Source organism: Camellia sinensis, chromosome 3 (genome assembly GCF_055761805.1).
Source record: "Camellia sinensis isolate YWXY chromosome 3, ASM5576180v1, whole genome shotgun sequence".
NCBI classification, from domain to species: domain Eukaryota; kingdom Viridiplantae; phylum Streptophyta; class Magnoliopsida; order Ericales; family Theaceae; genus Camellia; species Camellia sinensis.
The window spans coordinates 224013128-224032686 of NC_138963.1; the positions used below are offsets into that span (position 1 = coordinate 224013128).

Here is a 19559-nt window from a genome sequence, read left to right on the forward strand (position 1 = left end):
ATATAGTTTCCGGTTATAAGAAAATAAATAGATATGTAATTGAAATTAAAAATTAATTAAAGAAAATTTGGAAACTTAGTAGTTATAATCCTTTAGTATATGTGTTGCAATATTAGGCTGGGTTTGTACTCCTGTTTCATAAAATATGCCTTACAATAAAATGTAAATAAAAAAATAAAAAAGAAAAAGAAAAGGAAAAGGAAAAAAAAGATGACAAGTCAGAAGATAAGCCATGGGAACTACCAAAACAAAGCTCCTACAAATACGCATAGACCACCAAAAACTAGACAGCCTCTCTCACATATAGGATGTGTAGATTCTTCAAAATCTGTCCGTACAAGCCAGTTTCAGTTCCGTCAACAGAGAAGAAGAAGAAGAAGAAGGAGAAGGGGGGAAAAAAAGAAAAAGAAAAAATCGAACCGTTCTCAACATCATCAAGTCAAAACCCAGCACAAAGGTCCTTTGCTCATCAGGAGCCACCATACCCACACATTGTCATACATTAGTTTTTTTTATATTTTTTTTCAAAGATTTCTAGGATATAGATTCTGTGTGTGTGTGTGTGTGTGTGTGTGTGTGTGTACGTGTTTGTATGTGTGAAGGTGTTGAATTGAGGTATAGAAAATGGCGGGAGGAGGAGATGCTAATGGAAGGGAGCTCGATCAGACACCGACATGGGCAGTAGCATTGGTTTGTGCGGTCATCATTCTAATCTCTATTTTGTTGGAGAAACTTCTACACCACGTTGGTGAGGTAATTCTCTATAATATTATTCTTCTTCTGTCAACAATGCTGTTTTATTTTATCAACAATTTTCTTTTAAACAATTCAAGAGATGCCCATTTTTTTTTTTTTCCTTCTTTTTTTCTCCTTTCAATTTTCGGAGGTTAGGTAATCTTCATTTTTTTCAGTGTTTGAAATTTGTTGATATATATATATATATATATAAAATCTGCATGTTGGATAGATTGTAAATTTGTAATTCTTGGTGGCGTGAAGTTCTGGTTTTCTTCTCTTTTGGGGCTGTTGAAATTGAATTCAAACAAAAAGAAAAGGGAAAAAAAAAAAAAAAAAAAAAAAAAGAGCAGAAAGAAATTATCAGAAGAGGTTTCTTGAGAATACCCTTATTTTTTATTTTGGGTTTATTTAAATTATTTATTCAATAGATTATTCACCTAAGACTCAAGGTAACACATTGTTTCTCTAGAACTGTTTTGTTTCTGTTTTGGAAAATGGCATCCATAAGTTGGTGGATTGCTAAGGAAAACGATCAGATTGAAGAGTTGTTCTTCTTTTCCATATGATGAATTTTGGGTTCGAAACTCAATTCACACAGAAAGCTTTTCTCAATGCTGGACTGAACAATGAAAGAATAAAAAAATCAAATCTCTACTGCTTGGAATTTTTATGTTTCACATCTATTTTTAGTTTCTTCATTGGTTTCTCTCCTATAAGAAACAATGTTTCTTTTCAGTGGTTTAGGCAAAGACGCAAGAAACCTATGCTGGAAGCGCTCGAGAAAATTAAAGCCGGTAACTACATGAGCACTGGATCCTAAGATATAATACTTTTAAAATAGTTATGAAGTTATATGGGTTGTTGGTTTTTGCAATTGATTTTTTTCATGTGTTTCTCTTGTTCTTAGTAAGCTATCTTCTTCTTGATTAATTTTTGCAGAGCTTATGGTTCTTGGATTTATTTCCCTACTCTTGACATTTGGCCAACACTACATTGCCAACATCTGTATTCCCATAAAGCTCGCAGACACAATGTTGCCATGCCCCATGAAACATCCTCCCCAGCACCATGGACCAGAGCTTAATTTGCCTCATGAGCCTGATGAGCTTAATGCGCCTCATGAGCCTAAACATGTGCCTGATGAACATAATTTGCCTCTTGAGCCTAAACATGAGCCTGAACATGTGGCCGAACACCATAGGAGGCTTCTATGGTATGAGCATAGATTTTTAGCAGGTGATAGTCCAGCTTCAGGGTGCAAGAAGGTTAGTGTCTTGTTCAGTAGGTGATTTTTAAATCTCGATTTTGATCTTTTTGGTTTGTTGCAACAAAAAGATTGTATCTTCAAGCATATCTTATGCATATGCACTAAATTTATAGAAAAAGGGGAATTCAAAGGTTCAAGTACTGAACAAATTTCAAGATGAAACTTCTTTGTTTATTCAATTTGTGGATAACTTGACGTTGATATAGATATGTATATAAAAGACTAATAGAAGAACTACATTATATGTTCTCTTTCTTTCATCACCCACACATCCCCAGCCAAATTTGCTCCATTTTGACCATGTCTCAACATTACCATTTCCTGTAGGCAAATGGTTTAAAAGCCCCATTCACACACTAGGGCTAGTTCAGATGAGAGCTTGAAACCATTAGATTGAAGTTTGATTCAGTGAATGCCAATGTTGTATGAAATCACAGATTTCCTGGTTCGAAGTTTTGAACCTCAATTGTCCATCTAAATATCCTTCTGTTAAAATCCACCTACTCTCCACCTACTTCACCCACTTAAACCTACTCCACTAAATCTAACCCACTACACCACTACCACCTCACCTACTCCACTAAACCTAACCCACTACACCACTACCACCTCACCTACTCCACTAAACCTAACCCACTACACCACTACCACCTCCACTTCACCTACTCCTTACCTACTACACACTCACCCTCTTCTATATATAGGAATCATGAATCATTGTAATAGATATCAATATATCAATCAATAATAATACATACAATTTATTCTCTCTCTTTCTCTATACATTATTTCTTACATGGTATCAGAGCTGGTTTAAAACCTAGTATTTTCGCTTCCCCGGCGGGCGGCAACCTCACCTTAGCCGCCCGCCGGATCTCAACCTATTCCGCTGATAAAATCAACAAAGATTTGTGCAACTGTAGTCATGTGTGAGGCTGATGGAGAAGAATTCTTCACCTCATATGACGAGACAGTCTGGAACTGGAAACACTGTAACATTCTGCTCTGGAATTCTGCAGCAGCTAGATTATAGCTTGGTTGAGTGCCAAGCTTTGGTTCTTCCACCCACTCTTGAACTTGCCCAGCAAAGTGTGAAGGTTCATGCTTGTGTTGGAGGGACTAGTGTGCGCGAAGATCAGCGCATTCTCTCCAGTGGGGTTCATGTTGTTGTTGGTACTCCTGGTCGTGTGTTTGACATGTTGCGGAGACAATCACTTCGCCCTGTTTACATCAAAATGTTTGTCTTGGATGAAGCTGATGAAATGCTGTCACGAGGTTTTTAAAAATCAGATCTGTGATATTTTCCAGTTGCTGCCACCCAAAATCCAGGTTGGGGTGTTCTCAGTTGCTGCCACCCAAAATCCAGGTTGGGGTGTTCTCTGCCACAATGCCACCAGAGGCTCTTGAAATCACCAGGAAATTCATGAATAAGCCTGGAAAGAGAAAAAGCTCATGCTAGGATTTGCGAAGTGATTCGCTGCAGGATTTTTGGCTTTGGATGAAACCCTTACCATACTCCACTCATTCTCTCCAACTGTTCTAACTTTTTATTTTTATTATTATTATTATTATATCAAATAATCAATGCACTCATGTTCCCCACTAACAGTGTCCACTTTTGACCCAAACCATTTTCAATCCATCATTTCTCCTTCACCTTTTGCACCCCACTCACCGACTCTCTCTCCACTTTATCACATGGGTTTGTCCCTCTCTCTCCTCCATTTGATTTCAAAAATCACTTATTTTTATTTATTTTTTCCAAGTCACTTTTCCTCTTTTTTAAATACCCCACTTTATTTTGAAACAATCGCACTGATGTTTTTCATATAATCCATCTATAAATATTTTTTATCTATTTTCTTTCTCCCTTGTTTTCTTTCATTTTATTTTTATTTTTTCAACAAAACACTCCCAAAAAAAAAAAAAAACAAAAAAAAAAAAAAAAAAAAAAAACAACATTTTACAAACTTGTCATTTCTTCATGCCGGGGATCAACCCCGATCAGCATTTTACACCATAAAAAAAAAAAAATAAAAAAAAAAATAAAAAAAAAAAAACACAAAACAAAACAAAACACAACCAACACAAATCGGAACAGTGGGATTTTTCTTCTCGCCTATTCCGCCGGTCTTTTCTTCTTGCCACCGTCTTGGGCGGCCCTTGCCGGTGTTGCCTCCGTGTTTCCCACTCCACTGGGCATGATCACTACTCCCTGCTCCTCCACTGCAGCATATGGCGGCCCTCCAAATCGGAACATAAAACTGGCCTTCCGCTTCAGCTCCTTGTTTTCCGCCTTTAGCACACTTATCTCTGCTCGCGCATCCTTATACATGCGTTGGAGCAGAGCCAGTTGGGCGTTTAACTGCTGCACCTCATTTGTCCTACTCTGCAGCCGGTTCGACAAATTTGTAACCGCAGTCATGGTTTCCACACATGACTTCAAGGTATACTGATTGGCCTCCACATCCGACTGCACCGCCATTTTTTGCTCTACCGACCGCATCGGAAAGTTCAACGGAGCAAAACCAGAGGTGTTTGGTTGAGGTTCACGGGCCACCGCACCTGTTATCTCTCCTGTTGACTCGTTGAGGTCGGGAAAGAGAGTGAGCAGACCACGGGAAGATGAGGCCATGTTCTGGGTAGCTGAACGGGAAGAAGAGGCCATGTTTTTTGGGTTGCTGAGTGTTTCCGAGAAGGGTTGGATACAGAGTATTTACAGATTGTTTCAGAATGACAAGTTCAGAGGTTTCAGTCTGGTTTGGTTTCCTCCGCCTCCGCATTGGTTTATATTGACACTGACGACGCGGCCGACACGCCGCTCTGTCGCTCACGTGCCTCGCCGCGTCTCCGGCTCACCTTTTGATGGCTCGACGCTTTCTGTCGGGCACGACTTTTGATGAAGTGGGCGCGCCTTTTGAGGGCGCAACTTTTGATGGCACGCCTTTTTATGGATTGGGCACGCTTTTTGATGGCACGCCTTTTGACAGATTGGGCACACCTTTTGAGGGTGCGACTTTTTAAGGGTCCGACAAGACTCTGTAAACTGTCCCGACATAGATTCCGGTTAGTTTCTACAAGGGTCCGACAAGACTCTGTAAACTGTCCCGACATAGATTCCGGTTAGTTTCTACAAGGGTCCGACAAGACTCTGTAAACTGTCCCGACATTGTTTCCGGTTAATTTCTACATGGGTCCGACAAGACTCTGTAAACTGTCCCGACATTTGATTCCGGTTAGCTTTTCCAAGGGTCCGACAAGACTCTGTAAACTGTCCCGACATTGATTCCGGTTAGCTCCTTTATGGGTCCGACAAGACTCTGTAAACTGTCCCGACATTGGTTCCGGTTAGCTCCTTTATGGGTCCGACAAGACTCTATAAACTGTCCCGACATTGATTCCGGTTAGTTTCTACAAGGGTCCAGCAAGACTCCATAAACTGTCTTCTACAACGGTCCGACATGACCCCATAAACTGTCTTCTACAACGGTCCGACATGACCCCATAAACTGTCTTCTACATCGGTCTGACACCGCCATCCAGTGTCCTCTACACCGTTATGACACCCCCATACAGTGTCCTCTACAACGTTATGACACCCCCATACAGTGTCCTCTACAACGTTATGACACCACCATCCAGTGTCTTCACCAATGGTCTGACACGACCATACAGTGTCTCTTATCCTCTTTTATTTTTATGTATTTTCTTGTTTTGTTACTCTCTCCAAACTCAAGTTGGTTAGTTCCTATCCCCCTTGAGTTTGCGGGGGGCTGTTAAAATCCACCTACTCTCCACCTACTTCACCCACTTAAACCTACTCCACTAAATCTAACCCACTACACCACTACCACCTCACCTACTCCACTAAACCTAACCCACTACACCACTACCACCTCACCTACTCCACTAAACCTAACCCACTACACCACTACCACCTCCACTTCACCTACTCCTTACCTACTACACACTCACCCTCTTCTATATATAGGAATCATGAATCATTGTAATAGATATCAATATATCAATCAATAATAATACATACAATTTATTCTCTCTCTTTCTCTATACATTATTTCTTACACCTTCCTCCTGCAATTTAGTGTACCTTTCATCTTATTATTATAGCTTGTTTGCAGAGGCCGTGCTATGTGAGTTGGCCTTTGAACTACTCCACATACTGGTTTACTGAGGGGATGGGATTGTGAAAAGGATGGTCAGAATGTATTCTACATAATGGAGAGCGATTCAGGTGGATGTTGTGCAAAGAACCAAAAATGGGTGGACTAATTGTTTTGGTTCTGTTTTTTTATCAACATTAGGGATGATTAGATATTGGATTTAAGAGCATGATTATGTGGGTCAGTAGAAAACCAATAAGTTATTAGGAATGGGTGAAAATGATGCAAGTTGGAGGTTATGGAAGGAAGAAAACTGAAGAAGATAGCCAATGAGGGCATATATATTTATTGGGAAAGATTTAATTCTCAAGTGTTAAACAAGTGCTTAACTTTCTACAAAATAAGTCATGTTACATGTAGGTTTTTCATTGTTGACCACATGTAGTTTCATTGATACTGTTTGTGGGGCAGTACCTTTGAAATCCAGAAAATGATTTTTGTTTGATGTCTGTCTGATACATTGATATGCCTTGGGCCATTAGGGCCTATTTAGTTGTGTTTTTGTGTTCTTCATTTGTCATTTTTGTTTTTCGTGTTTTCGGAAACAAAACAATGAACTCTTATGCAGATTGTTCCAACTTTTATGTTGTCAAGGTTAACAACTATAATAGTATTGTTTTTGTGTTGATTGCATGAAGGTCTCTTCTTCCCATGTCATGACTAATGCACTTCTTATCAATAGGGGTACGTGCCACTTATATCTGTCCACGGATTACATCAGTTACACATCTTCATATTCTTTTTGGCAGTCTTTCATGTTATATACAGCGCAATAACAATGATGCTTGGGAGATTGAAGGTGAGTTTCAGATAATTGCTTTGAGTGTCTCTGTTCTAATACTTCATGTTTTGTTATTTATATGGAATAGCAGAATAAAAGTGACATGAGGGGTTCAGACTTCAAAATTACCTTGGATTGCCTTATACTATCCTTGGAAAACTACATGCTGAAACTATCACGATTGCCTTCCTAGAGGCCTTACCAAATTTCACAGCCTTCTATCCTGATATTCAATTTATAGATGGTGTGATCTGCACTTTATTGTTGATTTAAGGTTTCTTACATGCAGATACGTGGGTGGAAGGAATGGGAGCATGAAATGGTTAATGACTCTGAATACAATGGTAAAACGTTTGATAACAAAATAAGTTTATCTTATCTTCCCATTAAAATTTTTGCTCTCACTTCTAAGAATCCCCTTGTCATATTATTGCTTTTTCTCCTACCATGTTCGTTGATAAACAACGCCTATCGTGCAGATCCTACAAGATTCAGGCTAACCCACGAGACATCTTTTGTGAAAGATCACATGAGATTCTGGACCAAAACGCCAGTCCTCTTTTATTTGGTAAGAAAGATGCTAGATCGTGTTGTTTCATTTAATTTTTTTAGCATAATGAATTTGGCATAGTAAAACTGATCGCACACTAGAGTGTTAAGTATTAATTAGTGACGTTTAATACAGTAGCAACTTTTCAGCTTCAACTTAAAGAAGCCTTGCAACTAGTTAGTCATACACCCAATTACTTTAGACTCAACTCATGTAGTGAAAAATATTAAGTTCAATAAAATTGTTGACACAAGTTTTCTTTCTAAAATATAGCAACTCTTCTTGTTGAGGAGTTGTTTCTTAAAATGAATTGAATTAATTCAACCATTTCAGGCATCCTTCTTTCGGCAATTCATCAGGTCTGTTCGTAAAGCTGACTACTTGACCATGCGCCATGGATTCGTCTCTGTGAGTTTTCTTCAGTGCAAGAATACTTCTTTTATTGGGATAAGAATTTAATGTGGCAACTTCAAAATTGTGTTTGTATTCTTTATAGTTGGTGGATTTATTATGTTATTTCTTTAGGTTCATTTAGCACCTGGAAGTAACTTTGACTTTCAAAAATATATCAAAAGGTCACTAGAAGACGATTTCAAGGTAGTTGTGGGAATCAGGTATTGTTGTTTGTATGTCTGGTTATTTGCGGATTCCTTCAGAAATTATTTTCGGCTTGGAACAATGTCCTAATGTGCTATCTTACATTCATGATGTCCTCAGCCCAGTATTATGGGCTTCTGCAGTCATCTTTCTGCTTCTCAATGTTGCCGGTGAGTTGGTCTCTTCTTCTTCTTCTTCTTCTTCTTCTTTCTTTTCATTTTGGTGATTAACCTTCCTTTTTTTCCTTTTCCTTTTTCTTTTTTTTTTTTTTTTTGTGTGCAAAGATTGTACCATACATAGTTAGCATTTAAGTTTTGAAATGGGACGTCACCATTTAATTTGTGTCATTTCTTGCAGGATGGCAGGCTATGTTTTGGCTGTCCATTATGCCTCTAATTGTAAGAAACTTTTGTTCTAATATCTCATTATGTTGTTTTTAGTTCAAGAAATAAAAGGATTAACCATTGAATTCGTTAAAGGTTGTCCTATCAGTTGGAACAAAGCTACAAGCAATTATAACTCAGATGGCTGTCGAAATCCAAGAAAGACACGCCGTAGTCCAAGGCATACCTCTCGTGCAAGTCTCCGACAGACATTTTTGGTTTGGCTGGCCTCAGTTAATTCTCCATCTCATCCATATCACTCTCTTTCAGGTATTCAATTTCCTCTTCTTAAAGGGGTGGCATGCATTGAGTGGAGAAAATGGTTCTTATTTTTCTTCTTCTTCTTCTTCTTTAAAAAGCAGATACAAATTACTTATGAGGACCAGTATCTGTTGTTTCCAAATTTTTCTAACAATCTCGTTATCTTTTTTTGTGTCTGCAGAATGCATTCGAGATAACATATTTTTTTTGGATATGGGTAATGAATTGCTCCTCTTTCTTCTTCTTCATTATTTCTATACTATAATCGGTTTGGTGAATTAATGTTTTATTATGTGCAGTATGAGTTCGGGTTGAAATCTTGCTTTCATCAGAATTTCACACTTATAATACTCAGAGTTGGTCTTGGGTAAGTGTGTAATAATCAGTTTAGTCAAAGTTGCTAAAATATTTTTACAAGAACGTTTCATTGTCATCAGAAGTCATTCTGCCGAGGAGGTGTTTTGATCTTGGTTGGAAGTAAAGTTGCAGAACTCAGATTCATGACTCTAGTAATTTAGATAGTCATAGATTAGTTCATATTATCAATATGATATTCTTATTTAATAAAGGGCATATATATTTGATTCTGCAGGATAGGAGTTCAAATTGTGTGCAGCTATATTACACTTCCGTTATATGCCCTCGTCACTCAGGTACAAACTAATTGCTTCACTGAAATCATTTTTGTTTGCTGTTTATTCTTTTGGGAGCAAAATTTTAATATGCGAGAAAGCAGGATATATTAAATAAGATTTTAAATTTCCTACCTTTCTTTGGATTCACAGATTTTAAACTACCATTTTGCCATCAAAATGGCCAAACTGCCTCATAAACCTGTCAACCATTACTACATGACCAACTCTAGCAACATCGCTATACACCATATTAGATCTAATTACCAAAGTGTTTAAAGGCGAATGCGTACCTCGAGGCATTTTACCCTTCATGAGGCGAGGCGTAAGCCTCAAGGCGTTGAGGCGTAAGCATTTCAAATTTCAAATTTTAATATTTAGTGAATAAATTAAATATTTTAAAATAGTAAAAAAAATAAAAACAATTAATTATAAAGGTGTAAATACTTTTCCCCCTAAGTTTTTGAACATTCTACTACATAAAAAGAAGCTTTCCTTCACTAAAAGTGATTGATTTTCTTGACTTTAGTGATTGAGCTTCTCACTTGACCATTAACTGTGCTTTTTTTTTTTTTGGATTGATCATTTACTTAATTTTCCCTGTAGAATATAGTTGCAAAAAAGGTTTCTTTTTATTATGTTCAAACAATCTAATAGACTAAGTTTAACAAAAGCCCAAGGCAACCTCTGCATGTGCGTACTCCTCACATGCTTATGCGCAAAAAGCGTACAAAGCGCACTTAAGGCACATGTCTCAAACTGTGATGCGCAATCCTTTGGGGAGTAATGCCTAAGAATCAAAGCCTTGATGCGTTTTACCTTAGTCTCGAGGCGAGGCGAGCATCAAGGCGAGTCTCAGGAAAGCCTTTTAAAACTCTGCTAATTACAATACATAAAACACAAATTTCAGAGAAGCCCGAAAACAAGCTACATATAACAATTTTCTTTTCCTGATATATAGTTCATGTTGACTTCAAATGACACAAGGCTCATCATATTTCTGTTGGGAATTTCCAGATGGGATCAACTATGAAGAGGTCCATATTTGATGATCAAACTTCCAAGGCTCTGAAGAACTGGCATAAGAATGCTTTGAAGAAAAAGAATGACGGGAAAACAGAGGCTGCTGCTACTCGGACATTAGGTGGGAGCCCCAGTGACTCACCTCAGAATTCCCCCAAACTCGGACATGGAACCCTCCCCTAAACAAACTGCCGCCAGCATAGTTGCCCGCATGGACATTCTTGTGTGGTAAATCCATCCCCCGTGACTTGCTAACGGGCCCATGATTGTGGCGATGAAGGTGGTGGTGGAAAATGTGAATGATGTTGAAGTCATGGAAAACAAGCTTATTGTTATTGCTTGTATACTGATTGGAATTGTAGATTAGCGCAACAATTAGGAAACAAATTGGTTATTGTTTTACATTGTACATTTCCTTGGGGGTTTAGTTATATTTGTAAATCTCACTTCAAGAACAACTTGTACCCATGTCATTCAACATCCTAGCTACTAACTGGTTTCTCAAATCTTCAATATACAAATTGAAATGTACAAAAATATCTTGTACCCATCCTAGCTACTAATTTCTTAAGCACATTTTCTTTTATTTTACTGAATAACAATTGTTTGTATATCAAAATTTCATATAAAATGAATCGCCTCTAGTAAACTATGCTACTTGAATATCAAAAAAATCAAACACTACAGTATACAATTTTTATACAATAACACTTCATAGCTCAAAAAAGTTGGCCCGAAAGTGGCTCGAACGTTTTGGGTATTCTTTTTTCTCTTTTTTTTTTCTTTTTCTTTCTTTTGAATACAGATAGAGGGAAGAGAAGAGGAGAGAGAGAGAGAGAGAAGAGAAGAGGAAGAGAAAAGAGACAAGAGACGAGAGAGAAGAAGGAGAAGAGGAGGAAGAGAAGAAGGAAAAAAGATGGAGAGAACGAGGAGGAAGAGAAGAAGACGGTGATGGCGGTGATGGCGGAGGAGGAAGAGAAGGAAGATCGACGGTGATGGCAGCGTCTCTCTTTCTCTATCGGTGGCAGCGCCAGTAGGTACCGCTGATCGCCTCTTTCAGACTCTATTTTTTTTTTTTTTTAAGATCTGGATCTGAATATGAAGGAAAAAAATAAAAAATAAAAAAAGTTGTTGATGATGATGATGTTGATGAAGATGTTGTTGTTGATGATGATGTGTATCTCTCTCTCACTCTGTTCCCCAACTCTCTCTTCTCTCTTTCTTGTCTCTTCTTCTTCTTTACCTTCTTCTTCTTCAAGAAAGAAAAAGAAAAAAAAAAATCCAAAACGATGTCGTTTTGAACTCGGATCATTTGAGCCTTATTATTTTCAAGTTACCAATTGGAACTGATTTTTATAATGACATTGCATATCATATAAATGAAAGATAAAATTAATAATGTTAATGAAATGATGTGACAATTACATTTTTCAAAATATAAATCACTTTAACAAGTTTTTTTTTTAAACTGACAAAATCAAACCTATTACATAATTTTGTAAAATTTTTAGGAGATTTAGGTTTATTATTTAATAGTCCTTTGTGAGAATTAATGTCATTTTTCATTAAATATTATTAAAAAAATATTACTAAGGCCTCGTTTGGGAACAGGCTAATTTAGTAATTTTTTGGATATTTGGCTAAAAAGGTAGGTAAACTCCGCCGGGGTTGTTAACAACTCCGCCGGTCCCAAGCCCGGGTTAAGGAGGAGGGTTGTGTGTTAGGTAGCCGACAGCCAACACGTAAAAAAGCCGCTCGGATCCCTTATGAAAATGAATCCTACTTTGAATCGTTTAAATGCTAGGTCGTTCCCCTCAAGTGACGCGTTGCGCCTGCCTCCGGGTGTTTCGAAAAGTGAGCAAGGGGCGCCGCATCGACGCCTGGGTGCGGTGAAAAATGGGCAAAGGTTTCCGCGTTTTTCTGGACGAGCGCGGGTAAAGAAGCTAGTCCAAGACTATAGGTTTAGGATAGCCACTTGGAACATAGGAACCTTAACTGGTAGGACGATGGAATTGGTAGATGTTATGATTAGGAGGAGAGTTAGTATAGCTTGCATACAAGAAACTAAGTGGACGGGAGAGAAAGCTAGGGAAATAGAGGATACTGGTTTTAAACTTTATTATAGTGGTAAGGATAGACGCAGGAATGGGGTAGGAATCATAATTGCCAAGGGTCTTGTGGAAAGTGTGGTGGCGGTCATTAGGAAAGGAGATAGGATTATGCTAGTTAAATTAGTTATTGGAGGGAATATAGTGAACATTATTAGCGCTTACGCCCCTCAAGTAGGGTTAGATGATCAGACTAAGAGGGATTTTTTGGAGCAAATGGATGAGATCTTACAGGAGATACCCGTAGGAGAGAACCTGGTTATAGGTGGAGATTTTAATGGCCATGTGGGCATAGATAAAGTAGGTTATGAAATGGTGCATGGTGGATACGGTTTTGGTGACAAAAATGAGGCTGGAGAGAGAATCTTAGATTTTGCGTTGGCTTCTGACTTGGTGGTGGCCAATACTATGTATAAGAAGAGGGAGGAGCATTTGATAACCTTTAAGAGTGGATTAGTTAAGAGCCAAATAGATTATTTCTTAGTGAGAAAAGTAGACTGCCTAAAATGCAATGATTGTAAGGTGATTCCTGGAGAGAGTCTGGTCTCTCAACATAGGATTTTGATACTAGATTTATGTTTTAGAGGGCAATACCAAGCTAGGAAGGATGGTGGGCGTCGTAGGATGAGATGGTGGGACTTAAAAGGGGATAAACTAGAAATATTTAAGAATCGAATGGATAAGGAAGGTACTTGGGACTTAGAAGGTGATGCTAACACTATGTGGAATTCGATGGCCAATTGTATGAGGAGAATCTCAAGGGAAGTGCTTGGAGAGTCGAAAGGAACGGGACCCAGCTCTAGGGAAACTTGGTGGTGGAGGGAAGAGGTCCAAGCGGTAGTTAAGGCAAAAAAAAGAGTGCTTTAAAAAGTGGCAGAAGGATAGAACTGAGGAAAACCTTAAGAGCTATAGATTGGCTAATAAGGAGGTCAAGAAAGTAGTGAGAGAGATTAAGTTGAAAGTTTATGATGACCTATACACTAGACTAGATAGTAAGGAGGGAGAGAAGAGGGTATACAAACTTGCTAAGATACGGGAGAGGAAAACAAGAGATTTTAATCAAGTAAAGTGCATCAAGAGTGAGGATTCTAAGGTATTGGTGAAGGACGATGAGATTAAGGAAAGATGGAAGAATTATTTTGAGAAACTGTTAAATGAGGAACATGGAAGTACGACAATAGGGGAAGAAATAATCAGTAATACGATAAACCAAGACTATAGGTTCTATCGCAGGATTAGGAATTTTGAAGCGGAGATTGCACTTAAGAAGATGAAATCAAATAAGGCTTTAGGACCTGATGATATCCCTATTGAAGCATGGAAGTGTTTGGGTAAAAAGGGAGTTGCTTGGTTGACTAGGTTGTTTAGCAAAATTTTGTTGACTAGGAACATGCCAGATGAGTGGAGGAAGAGTATTTTAGTGCCAATCTATAAGAATAAAGGTGATGTCCAGAATTGTAACAACTATAGAGGAATCAAGCTAATGTGTCATATAATGAAAGTGTGGGAGAGGGTGATAGAACGTCGATTGCGAGACATAACAGAGGTGTCAGAGAATCAATTTGGGTTTATGCCTGGTAGGTCAACAATGGAAGCGATCTATCTTTTGAGGAGAGTAATAGAAAAGTATAAAGAAAAGAAAAGAGACATTCATATGGTGTTTATCGACCTTGAGAAAGCATATGACAGAGTGCCCCGAGATATAATATGGTGGGCGTTAGAGAAGAAAGGGGTGACCAAAGGCTACATTGACGTGATTAGGGACATGTATGAAGGGGTGGTGACCACTATTAGATCGCCAGCTGGAGAAACGAATGAATTTCCTATCACTGTAGGGTTACACCAAGGATCTACCTTAAGTCCTTATCTTTTTGCTTTAGTTATGGACGAGTTGACGATAAATATTCAGGATGACGTGCCATGGTGTATGCTTTTTGCAGACGATATTGTGTTAGTGGATGAGACTAGAGAAGGAGTTAACACAAAGTTGGAGATCTGGAGAAAAGCTCTTGAATCTAAAGGATTTCGGATAAGCAGAACTAAAACAGAGTACATGGAGTGTAAATTTAGTAACAGTAACAATGAAAACAGAGGAGAAGAGAACCAAGAACTGCCTAAGAGTGAACATTTTCGTTATTTAGGGTCGATTATCACAACAGCGGGAGAGATTGATGCAGATGTGGCCCATAGGATTAAGGCGGGATGGTGTAAGTGGAGAAGTGCGTCTGGGGTATTGTGCGATAAACGAATACCCACTAAACTAAAAGGTAAGTTTTATAGAACGGCTATTAGACCAGCTATGTTGTATGGGACGGAGTGTTGGGCAACTAAGAAACAACATGTAGATAAGATGAGTGTGGCTGAGATGAGGATGCTAAGGTGGATGTGTGGTAAGACTAGACAGGACAGGATTAGGAATGAGTGTATTCGGGAATGGGTAGGAGTAGCACCGATAGAAGATAAGTTGAGAGAGAATCGTTTGAGATGGTTTGGTCATATTCAACGGAGACCAACAGAGGCAGTAGTGAAGAGATGCGATGCTGTAACGGTAGATGGAAGTGTTAGGGGACGGGGTAGGCCTAGATTAACGTTAACTAGCGTTATAAATAGAGATATGAATCTACTTAATTTGACTAATGAAATGGCTTTTGATAGGGCCGCGTGGAGAAGTAGGATTCATGTAGCCGACCCCATTTGATGGGACTTAAGGCTTCGTTTGGTTTGGTTTGGTTTGGCTAAAAAGGTAGGTAAAAAAAACTTGTATGTTTGGGATGACTTTTTGGCTAATTACGAAAAGATATGCAAAAAGTAGAGAAAAAAGAGAATCTTTGAATTTTTAGTACGAGTTGTTGACTTTTTGGCTAATTTAGTAACTTTTTGGCTAATTGACTAAAAAAGTAAGTCCCCAAACGGGGCCTAATTGTTAATTTTCAGTGATAATTTAAAATTTTTGCTACAAAACATGTCACTAATTATAAATTTTAGCGATAGTTTTAAAAAAATCGTTTAAAAAAAAAACTAATTTTCAACTTTTAGCGATAGTTTAAAAAATTTAACACAGAAAAAATTATTGATTAGCAACAATTTATAAAAACTCTGACAAAAAAAAGTCATTAACTGTCAATTTTTATCGATATATACAAAAAATAATCACAAAAAATTATTTTTAACAACGGTTTTATTATGACTTATTTTCAATAGAATTTGAAGGAAATTAAGGTGTAGTTTGAGATGATTTAAATAAGTGTACTTTTTGACTTTTTATAAAATATGGATTGGGTATGGATTGAGTTTGAAGTGATGTGATAAAAAGGTGATGTGACTTAAATAAGATAGTGACTTTTTGACTTTTTAATTTTTTTAGGTTATGACAAAAAGAGGCCTAAGTCTAATTATTATGACTTTTACCCAAAAGAAAAATGTTTGAGGGCCACAAATTCTGTGGCTCAAATGGGCCGAAACTGCCAAAACGACGTCATTTTGTGTCGTTTTACACCCAAAACGACGTCGTTTTGACAATTTCAGGCTATTTAAGCCACAAAATTTGTAACCACCTAGCATTGTTGTACCCGAAATTTTATGTCAATTTTTTTTTTTTTGTGTAAAATTATTAAAAAAAAGAAAAGTCGCACCAATAGTAGTGTGCCACGGTGGAGGATATGCTGGGTTTCTTTTGTATAATCAATCTATTGAGGAGAGGGTGTTTGTGTGACAACGGCCATGGCTTCGGTGCAGACCTTGGGGAGATGGACGGTTAAGAATCCTGTACACGGTTCCAAACAAATCACCATGTCCATGGACCAAACAAAACAGACTGTTGTTGTTCCGATGATACCCATTTCGAGAAGGTCTGCAATTCTAATCTCCGCACTGTCTTTGGGAGGAGGAGGAGGACTCATTTCGCTGCCCCAACCTGCACCGGCCAGAGAGAGGCGCAACAAGAAGATCATCCCTCTGGAAGACTACCTCACCACTCGTGAGTCTTTCCTCTCCACTTCTCTTTTCTTTTACTTTCTCTTTGTTAGTCCTCTCTCTGCCCTGTTGTTGTGTTCGTGTTCTCGCAGCTGTACCTCTTGGATTTCTTTGATTTCTTGGAATTCCTTGTTTGTGAATTTGCAATGAAATTGAAACCCATGTGTTTCTGCGGAAGAATTTGTGTTGTGATTTGGGAAACAATGAGTTATTGGATAATTCATTCACATAATGTCATGACTTGCTATGGCTTTTGATGGATTGAAATTCTATAATTGTGCTTTTGTGATTACCATTTTGGTTCCCCCCCCTTTTGCTAGGAAAAAGCTGGTTCCAACCGGGGCCTGGATCGAACTACTAACAATCCCATTACTGGTGTAATGTTTTTGGATTTGTTTTTATTTTCCTCTTCGATATTCCATAGATTTATTGTCATTTTCTTTGCTCCTGATGTTCAACACAGGTTCTTGTTAAGGTTCTTTTGTTATTTGAATACATACTCTACACTTCCACATTAATATCACACTGAAAATTACTTTTCCAAAAACATATGAAATTTCCATTATTCTGTGGCCAGTTTGCAATCAACTGAAGTTGAAACGTACATCAATTCAAAATTGAGTTCTCTATCAACGTCCAGGATAGTTCTTTCTAGCTTCTTCAAAATTTGGGGCAAATAGATCATATAGCAATCACTTTTACACTGACATTGCAAAAACAAAATGTTAAGAAGGTACACACATATATAAATCTATATTGTTAACCTGAAATTAACAAATACTAGCAGAAGTATGTTGAAAAACATATCAGAATGATCACTAAGTACTATACAAGTTGTAACTAAAATTTAATGGCCATTTTAGAAAGTAGTTGATGTGGTTAAATAGATAATTTTCATTTTCCTTCATTAATTGGTTGCTTTTTGAAGCAGCTGATGGGCTGAAATACTATGATGTTGTTGAAGGAAAGGGTCCTGCAGCTCAAAAGGGATCGACAGTTCAGGTCTGTTTGTAATGGAAGTTGATGACCACTAGTTCTCATGTACTGGTCCTACGGATTTCAGCTTACCCTTTCTCCGGCTTCTCTACAGGTGCATTTCGACTGTCTTTATCGGGGTGTTACAGTAGTGTCTAGTCGAGAATCTAAACTCTTAGCTGGAAATCGCAGCATTGCACAGGTTTTTACTTCTTTTGCTTGGTCTGTTAATATGAGGTTTAAACCAAGATGGTAGCTCTGTTTTGATGCCTTCGATTAGTTCAGCTGTCTTTGTTGTTGCTCTTCAAGGAAGTCAGATCAATGCTTGAAATAATGTACATTTAGTGACAAAGAATTTCAAACATATTTGATGCTTGACATATTGGGTACAAACATGGTTGAAAATATGACATTAGCAAAGCTTTTTATCATTAATTTGTTCGATACCACAACCATGTCACAAGCTCATTTCAATCATTTTTTTTTACAATTTTTAAAATATAGTCAAATAATGAAATCTTCTCCCCATGGTGCACCTCGACTTCTGACATGAATGAATAAATTATTGACTCATGTTTATTTGTACTCTTTAAGTAGCCTTATGAGTTCAAGGTAGGAGCACCCGCAGGAAAAGAACGGAAACGTGAATTTGTTGACAACCCAAACGGTTTGTTCTCTGCACAGGCTTCACCAAAACCCCCAGCTGCTATGTATTTGGTAACTGAAGGGATGAAAGTTGGGGGAAAGGTGATTATATTCCCTTTACTGTCCCTATTCTACCCCAGAACTACATTCTTGCATATTCTTTTCTCTCATCACTGACACTCTCAGCCTTCGTCTTATTCTTTCTTGCAGAGGATTGTGATAGTTCCTCCCGAGGCTGGGTATGGCCAGAGGGGAATGAATGAAATTCCGGTAAACCCTTAACAACAGTGATCATTGTGTTATTTTGAATTTAAACACCAATTATTTTTGTTCATTTGTTAACTTTTGACTTTACAGTATATAAAGGTGAAGGGATTAACAAATTATAAAACAAGTCACTAATGAGAGTGAAAATTTAAATTGTTAAAACATTAACATTGATCCTATATTATCAATTGCGTGCAATGGCTTCTTTTAATTACTTTAATTTTTACCGTGGGTATCACATTTTTTTGTCTCATGTTCAAACTTTCAATGTGTTCTATGCATGATGAATCTCAATCAATACTTGCAATGCATTCTCCTGGACCATGAACTCAGTACTCATGAATCATGTTATATAACAGATGGATTTATTTAAATTGATAAAAACAACAACAATGAAGTGCTTACTGAAATCATTTTGATGTTCATTCTGCAGCCAGGGGCTACATTTGAACTGAATCTGGAGCTTTTGCAAGTAATGTCACCAGAAGGCAAGTAGCTGGTTTGTGGGTTATTAGAGGTCTATCTATGTGAAAGCAAATATCTTATTCTTCTACTTGTCGTACAAAATATTTGCGGAGTCCTCCTTTGCATGGAGAAGCACAGTTTCGTTGAGGGCCCAATTTGTCAAGTATTAACATTTTTGTTCTTGCATCTGTTTTATGTAACTCCTCCTAGTCTGTTATAGAGGCAAATCTAGTGTACCAGTTTTGAACTGAATTTGCCAGAGCTTTTCATGTATCAAAGGTGGTTTATTTTAGAACCTCAGATGATTGCTCTCCTCAATTCATAAACCTTGCGGTAAATCCTAGCATTTCTTGCAGATTCACAGATTCTATGACTTTCTTCCAGTATAGCGTTTTATTTCTGATGTTTGAATTGTTGGAATGACTCTACAAACGTTTATCAGAAAACATCGTCTTCTCCCCAATAAGGCCAAGGCCCTCCAAGGCATCTCTCCCCTGATGATAGTTAGCTGCTATGTGAGCATCACATTGGAAGCACTCTCCAGGCTATTCGGGATTGCATTGTTAGCGAAAAAAAGGGTTGGCCAAGCCTTGTGAAGATGGAGGCTTGGTCTGACAGGATTGATGCAAATCTTTCTAATCCCTGGTGGTTATTTTCATAGCAGCTACTTGTGACATTTGGTTTTGGACAAATAATAAGGTCTCAGACCCCTAC

The 19559-nt window shown here is 37.9% G+C and overlaps 2 protein-coding genes and 1 long non-coding RNA gene across 6 annotated transcripts; 2 read left to right on the top strand and 1 right to left on the bottom strand.

Annotated features, from left to right (window-relative positions):
* Positions 1–483: 483 nt before the first annotated feature.
* LOC114313821 (MLO-like protein 9) lies at positions 484–10919 on the top strand. The gene is made up of 15 exons (XM_082922371.1): positions 484–753; positions 1475–1532; positions 1678–2003; positions 6869–6985; positions 7257–7311; positions 7447–7535; positions 7851–7925; positions 8043–8131; positions 8235–8284; positions 8472–8512; positions 8594–8767; positions 8940–8975; positions 9058–9125; positions 9351–9411; positions 10408–10919. The coding sequence occupies exons 1-15, from the start codon at positions 625–627 to the stop codon at positions 10594–10596; spliced, it is 1557 nt and encodes a 518-aa protein (XP_082778497.1). The 5' UTR covers positions 484–624; the 3' UTR covers positions 10597–10919.
* Positions 5140–6089, bottom strand: LOC145823130 (uncharacterized). Its single transcript, XR_014365327.1, has 2 exons — positions 5865–6089; positions 5140–5822 (listed from the first exon to the last, which is right to left on the bottom strand). It is a non-coding gene; the product is annotated as an uncharacterized LOC145823130 (long non-coding RNA).
* Positions 10920–16170: 5251 nt separating the features above from the next.
* LOC114313822 (FKBP-like peptidyl-prolyl cis-trans isomerase family protein) lies at positions 16171–19183 on the top strand. 4 transcript variants are annotated; one of them, XM_028260221.2, is made up of 6 exons: positions 16171–16497; positions 17425–17495; positions 17584–17670; positions 18066–18215; positions 18324–18383; positions 18814–19183. In XM_028260221.2, the coding sequence occupies exons 1-6, from the start codon at positions 16242–16244 to the stop codon at positions 18874–18876; spliced, it is 687 nt and encodes a 228-aa protein (XP_028116022.2). In that variant the 5' UTR covers positions 16171–16241; the 3' UTR covers positions 18877–19183. The 4 variants fall into 4 exon arrangements, with proteins under 4 accessions (XP_028116022.2, XP_082778498.1, XP_028116023.2 ...); XM_082922372.1 differs by having other exon boundaries at positions 16183–16497; positions 18153–18215; XM_028260222.2 differs by having other exon boundaries at positions 16192–16497; positions 17422–17495; positions 18153–18215.
* Positions 19184–19559: the final 376 nt, after the last annotated feature.